This window comes from Delphinapterus leucas, chromosome X (genome assembly GCF_059928025.1).
Source record: "Delphinapterus leucas isolate spDelLeu-1000000601 "Yukka" chromosome X, BTC_Dleu_Yukka2, whole genome shotgun sequence".
Lineage (NCBI taxonomy): Eukaryota > Metazoa > Chordata > Mammalia > Artiodactyla > Monodontidae > Delphinapterus > Delphinapterus leucas.
In genome coordinates this window covers 1,766,826-1,774,647 of record NC_143150.1, presented here as the reverse complement: position 1 = coordinate 1,774,647, position 7,822 = coordinate 1,766,826, and the positions used below count along the sequence as shown (strand labels likewise).

General features: G+C 58.1%; 1 protein-coding gene across 1 annotated transcript; it reads right to left on the bottom strand.

Moving 5' to 3' along the window:
• Positions 1 to 1,125: 1,125 nt before the first annotated feature.
• LOC149744122 (uncharacterized) lies at positions 1,126 to 4,087 on the bottom strand. The gene is given in 6 exon segments (XM_089903913.1): positions 1,126 to 2,076; positions 2,139 to 2,313; positions 2,530 to 2,855; positions 2,891 to 3,117; positions 3,120 to 3,308; positions 4,078 to 4,087. Coding segments are annotated over 6 exon segments (1,425 nt in total). The 3' UTR covers positions 1,126 to 1,578.
• Positions 4,088 to 7,822: the final 3,735 nt, after the last annotated feature.

Genomic DNA, 7,822 nt, shown 5'->3' with positions numbered 1-7,822 from the left:
CGCCCCCACCCCACTGAGAAGGAGAGGGGGCGGGGACCTTGGAGGTCGGGGAGCACTGGGGCCCAGGCCTGGGTGCGCACTTGCATGGCCCTGGCAGTGGATGGGCTGCTGTGATGCGAAAGCGCTTCTGGCCCCCGCGCCCATGGCAGCGCAACTAGCCAGGACGCCCATCAGGGCTGCAAACTCCTGGGCAGAGGGCACGCACCGCTGGCTTTGTGGGCCACGCTGGGGTCCTGTCACATGTTCTTTCTTTCCTCTGGCTTTTTTCTTTTTTAACTTTTGTTTTTAAAATTTTATTTATTTTTGGCTGTGGTGGGTCTTCGTCGCTGCGCGCGGGCTTTCTCTAGTTGCGGTGTGCGGGCTTCTCACTGCGGTGGCTTCTCTCGTTGCGGAACACGAGCTCTAGGTATGCGGGCTTCAGTCGTTCAGGCTCGCGGGCTCAGTAGCTGTGGCGCACGGGTTTCGCTGCTGCGCGGCACGTGGGATCTTCCCGGACCAGGGCTCGAACCCGTGTTCCCTGCATGGGCAGGCGGATTCTTAACCACTGCACCACCAGGGAAGGCCCTCTTTCTCTGGCTTTTTGTGTGTTTTGTCTGCAACCGTTTAAAGGTGAAAACCCACTGTGCCCTTGCAAACACAGGCCCTGCTTCTCTGGGTCCCGGGCTGGAACCTGCCACCCCCGCTCAGACAAAGGACGCATGCCCAAGGGGCCTGTGCGGACCAGGAGTCCCGCACACAGATTCTGGAGCGAGGACACTCCTTTGAGCCTTCTCATCCGCCATGAACGCGAACAAGCTACGCCCTAGCGGGTACCGTCCCCTCCTCCGCTGTTCCTGGGTTGACCCGTGTAAGCCATAAAATTACAGCAGAGGTGAGGGGGTGTCACTTCGAGGTGAAGTTCTTAGAGAAACACTGAGGCCTCGATCTCGGGGCTGCTCTGTGCTAGGTCGTGGGCTCTGGCGAAGCCCCACCCTGAGCACCCCTAGGGAGAGGCCCGGTGGGGAGGCCCGAGGCCCCGCCACAGCCACGCGAGCCATCTTGGAAGCAGAGCTGCCCCCGCCCATCCCCACACCCTAGGCAGACCGTGGGGCTGTGGCCCCAGCGGAGGCCTCGACTGCAGCCTGTGATGGACCCCAAGCCGGAAGCCCCCAGCCAAGCCTTCTAGAGTCCTGTCCTTCACACACGCAGGAGATTACGACGGTTGGCTGTGTTAAGGTGCTACGATTGGGGTAATCTGTTACGCAGCAATGGGTAACTAATACACGATCATTTTAAATGGAGAAGACCACTCCAAGTCAGTCTGAAGCAAACAAACCGACGAGAAGCCCCAGAAGCCATTAGGAGAAGCCTGGAAAGTCTGATGACACAAACACTAAAATCGTATGCCTGGCCAACACAAACCCCAAACCACAAAGTCAAGACACAAGTGACAAAGTGGGGCAAAAAAATAGTAGCAAGACGTGACTCGGGGCTCATATCGTTAACGCATAGAGAGCTTGAACCAGTCAACAAGGAAAGCTCAACGACGCCAAGGAAAAGGGGGTGCAGGAGGGGACCGCGGAAAGTGCAAGCCAAAGGCTACCCCCATCTGATCCCACAGCCAGAACGTGCTCGAGTGTTGGGGTCCCAGAGCTGCTGGTTCCGGGCACACATGGTGCCTGGTGACTGGCACTGCATTTGCTCTGCGCCTCCAACCAGAAGGCGGGCGATCCTGGAGCCGAACAAAGACCGGCCACCGCAAAGACTGGCCAAAACGGTGGGTGGTGGCGCTGGGCGTTGAGCAGGTCTGGGCAGCATCACCCAGGAGCTGGGAGACCCTCTTGGTGAGGAACGTTTGGCAGGAAAGGCGGCGGCGGCGGCTGGAGAGGACTGGCCACGCCCACAGACCAGACAACTGTCAGGGCAGTTCCCGGGCAGACAACCCCCTTTCTGGCCTCCACGCTCCCCCAAATCCACACTCTTGGTCTCAGGGCCCGTGTTCCTTTCCCACCTCTGAGCTCGGCGGTCAGGTCTTTTTTCCTCTGCCTCATCAGAGAGTTCTTCCCATCCCCACGCCCAGGCCTCCGCCCCTCCCTCCTAAGTGTCCAGATGTTATCAGCCCCAGTCGGGGAACTGCTGAGCACGTGTACAAACCTGACACCTGATCCTGCTGGGGTGCCGGGGGGGGGGGGGGGGGCGGGGGGCGGTGCGCTGTGGACCACATCCTCAGGCGGGGAAGGGTGAAGGCTGCTCAATGGGAAGCCCCAGATCTCGCGAGAGCCAGCATCCTCCTGGCGCTTCCCAGGCCCGTGGGGACCCTGCAGAGGAGCCAGTCTGGGGTAGGGCAGGGGGCACACACCTAGGAGTCTCAGCCCTCTAGAGCAGTGCTTCTCACAGTGGGGTCCCTGGCCAGCAGCAGCATCACCCAGGATTGCGGGAGGCCCCACCCCAGGTGTGCCAGATCAGAGCCTCTGGGGTGGGGCCCTGCAACCCAGGGTTGAACGCGCCCTCCAGGTGTTCTTACGCGCCTCTCAGCGTGAGAACCACCACCGGGATGGACGGTTCCTGATCGCACCCTCTTCTAGAGAAGCCATGAGCTTTCTCTCTCTGCGGGGCTCACCTTGACCTCCCAGGTGAGAGGCAGGCAGGCAGGCACCCACAGGTTGTCCTGGAGAACAGGCGTGCTTGGGCAGGATTCCTTCCCAGCAGGCCACACGTGTCAAGTGACATGGGGAAGACTTTGTTACTTCGTGCCGTCCCCCCCCTCCAGCAGCATGGACAGACACCCCTGGCCGACACCAAGTTTCTGGGCACGGCCGCAGCTCTGCCCACCTCTCCCTGGATACCACGCGTGTGTGGAGGGGGGCGGGTCCGTGCTTCACAGGGAACCGTCCGAATCACACTCAGGGGCGCTGGAACACAGTGGGCCAGGCAAGGGGTGGGGTGGCGGGAGGGTGGAAGCTCTCAGGATCGCGGAGCCAAAGGCCCCCGGTGACTCGGGGAACGGGGACTCTGGCCAGGCCCAGGACCCAGAGGGGTGGGGGGCGGAGTCCGGGGAAGCTGGGCGGTGACCACAAGGCCGGGCCGTTGTCCCGGCGCGTCGAGCCCCGCCCTGACCGCCCCCACGCGGGTCTCCTCACTCCCCCTCAGCGCGCCCACCGTAAGCCGCGGAGCACCGCTTTCCTGCCCACCCCTTCCAGCTGGCTCCGCCACTGACCAAGCTCGACTCGTGACGAGACCCGCCCCCAGGAAACCCGGCCCTTCTGGTGTGACGGGCACCTCCTTTGCCCAATCACAACAAGCAGACCCGCCCCCCCCCGCGCGCCCCTCTCAGCTCTTCCCCCCCGCGGGTTTTCTTCAGCCGGCGACCGGGTCGGCTGCGGGCCTCTAGGTGTCCCTGCCGGGAGAGCAGGGACTGTCCGTGCAGAGTCGCGCGAGTGGTCCGATGTGTACACGCTAAGCCCTGCTTGTGTGCTTTTGGTGTGAACTTGTATTCTGAAGGAATTAAGTTCACAGGAAGTTACACAGAAACGTCCAAGAGGCCGGAGCACCTCCCGCAGTTCCCCCAGCGTCAGCCTGTTGCACAGCTAGTGGGACCGCACACCAGGAAAGGGCATTGGTGCCAGCGGAGAGCTGCTCCGGGTTTTATCCCCGTGTGTGTGTGTGTGTGTGTGTGTGTGTGTGTGTGTTGGACTCAGGTGACCACCACTGCCGTCAGTATCCAGCCCGTCCCCTCACAAGGACCCCTCCTGTGGACCTTTCGTAGCCACAGGCCCCTCCCTCCTCCTCCCAACCCATGGCAACCGGATTCTATTCTCAGCTCTGTAATTTTGTCATTTGAAGACATTACATAAGGACTTCCCTGGCGGTCCAGTGGTTAGGAGTCCCCGCTCTCACTGCCAAGGGCGGGGGTTCCATCCCTGCTCCGGGCCGGAGCTAGGATCCCGCGAGCCACCCCAGGGCTTGTTTTCACTCACACACTGCTCTTGAGATCCATCCATCGGAACGGTTGCAGGTATCAATAGTTAGTTCTTCCTTTGTATTGCCAGCTGTCGTCCTTGGTTGGATCAGCCACAGTTTGTTCAGGCCTTCACCCACTGAGGGACATGGTGCCGATTCCCACTTTAGGCTTCTACAAATAAATCTGCCATGAACATTCGTGTACAGGTTTTCCTGTGGTCAGAAGTTTCCATTTCTTTGGCATGCCTGCCCAACAGTGCAACTGCTGCGTTCCAAGGAGGTGGAAGTTTAGCCTTGGAAGAAACTGCCAATTTGCATTCCACAGTGGCTGGACCATTTTACACGTTAGCAACCCGCATATATTTAAAGCACATAATTGAAAGTTTTTACAAAACATTATCTTAAGCAAGACTGTTAACAGTTCTGTTTCTCACTTCTAACTATGTTCTTGTATGCAATCACCGACATAGTTATACTCACACAGTTTTAAAAAACACAAACCCTGTACATACAATTGTGATTTTCTTTTAACTAGCAATAATATAGCTTCGAAATTCTTCCATGTCAGTACAGAAACAGCTAGCTCATTTCTTCTCTGGCCACGCGGTATTTGATAGAGTACACGTCCTATAATTTACATAACAAATCCCCAACTGATGAACTTTTACCTTTTCCCTTCTTCTTCTTCTTCTTCTTCTCCTTTTTCTTTGTTTTTGCTACCTGCTCTGAACATGTGTCAATGTCACCCTAGAATAATTACCTCTAAGTGGCCCTGCCAGGTCAAAGCCTATGGACATTTACAGTTTTAATGGACAGCACATAATTGCCTCCCCAAAAGACCCTGCTTGTCATACACTTGGGCTGTTAGTCCTTTGTTCCATGTGTTGTAAATATTTTCCCTCAGTCTGTCTCTTGTCTTGAAAGACTAGGCTGGCTGGTTTGGGCTGTCAAGAAGCTATACAATTTATTTTTTGCGGTACGCGGGCCTCTCACTGCTGTGGCCTCTCCCGTTGCGGAGCACAGGCTCCGGACGGGCAGGCCCGGCGGCCATGGCTCACGGGCCCAGCCGCTCCGCGGCACGTGGGATCCTCCCGGACCGGGGCAGGAATCCGTGTCCCCTGCATCGGCAGGCGGACTCTCAACCACTGCGCCACCAGAGACGCCCGAGAAGCTATACAATTTTATATGAGCAAATTTATTAAACTGTCAGTTGATGATTTCTGGGTGTTATGTAGCTTGGGCACAAAGGCCTCCTCCCTCGTGTGAGGGGAGTGTTGTGACTGCGGGAGTGGGTGGGGCGGGCGGGATTTCTGAGTCCCACAGCAAATTCCTCATTGACCCTGGCTGGTAATCGGCCTGCTGGCCAATCACTGTGTGTGTGTGTGTGTGTGTGTGTGTGTGTGTGTGTGTGTGTGTATGCGCTTGCGCGCGGGGGCAGATTGTGGGGAGGTGGTGTTTGTCACATGACCCCACGTTATGTAGACCGGGACTGGGGGCAGTGCCTCTCAGACACCCAGCCCCTGCCCTCCAGGGTGCCAGTCCACTTGGGGAGAAGACAAGGAAATGTGTAAGGAGAAGAGTTTAGCTACATCATTTAAGTGCGTAGGTGGCCCGCAGGGGAGCGAGGGAGATCCATGGGGGAAACCGCAAATGGAATCAGTGGGGTGGCTGGGGCCGAGGCTGGGCCTGGGAGAGGAGCTGCGGGCAGGCTTTCCGAGGGGCTCAGAGTTGATGGGCCGCAGAAGGTGAGAGAGCAGAACTGAGAATCCGCCTGAAAGCAGCGCTCTTGAACAGTCACCTGCACAGTGAAAAGGAAGGACAGGGCTGTACGAAGAAGTGGGTCCATCCCAGCATGGGTCTGAGTGAGCAGGAGAGGAGCCCCTGCCCCATCATCCACAAGCTGGGGCTGCCTCCCCTCCCCCCGCCGCAGACAGAGGGGCTTCAGAGAACCGCAGGCTGAGAGAGACGATGCCCAGCGCCCCCCGTCGTGGTAGTACTGCTGGGCTCCCCGAAGAGCAGTCGCTCCCTGGAAGGGGACACCTCACCCCCGGCTTCCCCCTCGGGACTCCCAGAGGCCCAGCGGAAGACGGGTCTGCCAGCTCAAACTGAAGACACCGCCCACCCTCGTGGAGCATTGGACGGACGACTGGCCCTGTCAACGTCCTGTCCCCAGGGCATCCCTGTCAGAGGCCAGATAATATAGTTTTCAGTGAGGGCTGTGAGTGCCGGCTCCGTGCCTGGACTCGTCCATTCCACCCTCGCGGTGGCCCTAGGAAGTTGGGAGCATGTCATCCCCATTCTCCAGATGAGCAAACGAGGCCAACATGACAGAAGGGTTGAGGAGCTTGTTCTGAATCACTAGCTAGCAGGTGGCCGAGGCGAGGTGTGGATCAAGGACACTGGCCTCTAAGCCTGACGTCCTTTTGCGGGGAGGCGCTGCATCTGGATTGCTCCCTCGCAGGGAGGCTCCCAGGCCGTGGTGCGTGTGGCACATCAGCTTGTCCTGAAGGCATCAGAGGCGAGTCCTGGTGACTATCCCCGCCCTGGCCTTGGGCCAGCCCATAAAGGAAGGAGGGTGAGAAAGAGAAACACCTTCTACTCTTGTGCTTAATGGAGGGAGGGGGCGGGGGGGGGGCGGCCTTTGAAACACAGACTGACATTACCTTTGGATTCTCCTGAGATCAGAGAGCAGTTCTCATGGGTATTTACAAGTCGTTTGCATTATTGTGATAGAAGGCTGCTCCAGCTCCCCAAATCTTCAGCAGCCTCCGAGACACAAAACAAAGATACCAAGGAAGGAACCACAAAGATAAGACTAATTTTAAAAGCCCAGGCCGATGTGAAGAAGAAAAAGAACTTTAGGAATTAAAAACGAAGCCACAGTCATTGAAATAGAAATCTCAACAGATGAATCGAACCACAGATCGGATGCCACCGAAGAAGGAACCAGTGCCCTGGAAGATAGGTGGTGCCTCGGAAATCACCTCCTGCCCCTCCTGTCCCGTTCCCCCTCTTAGCGATGCTGCTGCTTTCTCCTTCCCTGAGAAACTGCCGCAGCCCCTCCTCAGAGATCCAGCCTCTGTTCTTCAAGGCCCCTTATCCTGCCTTCTAGGCTTCAGATGACGTCAACCCCCTCCCTTTTTCCCAGGCTCTGGGGGTGGGGGGCAGCTTCTTCCTGTACCATCTCTGTTCCTCCAGCCCTCCGATCCCTGGGTAACCTAGTGGGGCTCGAGGCACCCATGACCTGGCGGGGGCCTCACCACTCGTCAAGCTCTCCCCTGCGGTTGACTGGGATGAAGGGCCAAGTGCAGCAAGTGCCCGGGGGAGGCGCAGCGTCTGCTGCCCTGAACTGTCGTGGAGGGGACGCTGGGGATCAAGGCTGTGTGTGGGGTGACTCCACAGTGTCCCCGGGAGTGCACAGAGAAAAAACTGACAAGGTCCGATTCCTTACCTCTCAGCTCAAGGCACAGTATGCCAGCCAGAGCACTTCCATGGCAGCCCTAAAAATTCTCTTCCTCCTGTAACCTGCAGGGCTGACGGTACTGGAAATCAAACACTACAAACACAAACGAAACCTGCATCGTTGTGCGGGTTGCAGAATCCCAAGGTCACCTGAATTCCCAGCCTCTCCATGTTTCTCGTGCGAAGGGTACGGCACTGGCTGGAGGAGTGGGACCCTGAAGCCTAGAATCGGGACATCTGGTTGCCCTCGGTGGAGGCTGACAGTCGGGAAGCCCCCGGTCCCCTGCAGCCTCCCTTGCGGGTGGAAGTAGCCTGCCCTCCCGTCTCTGGCAGGCTGCTGTTCTCTCCCTTGAGGACTGTGTCATCACCTCACCTGGCGCAGATGCCTTGCAAGGGGACACCCTCTGTCCTCCACACCGGT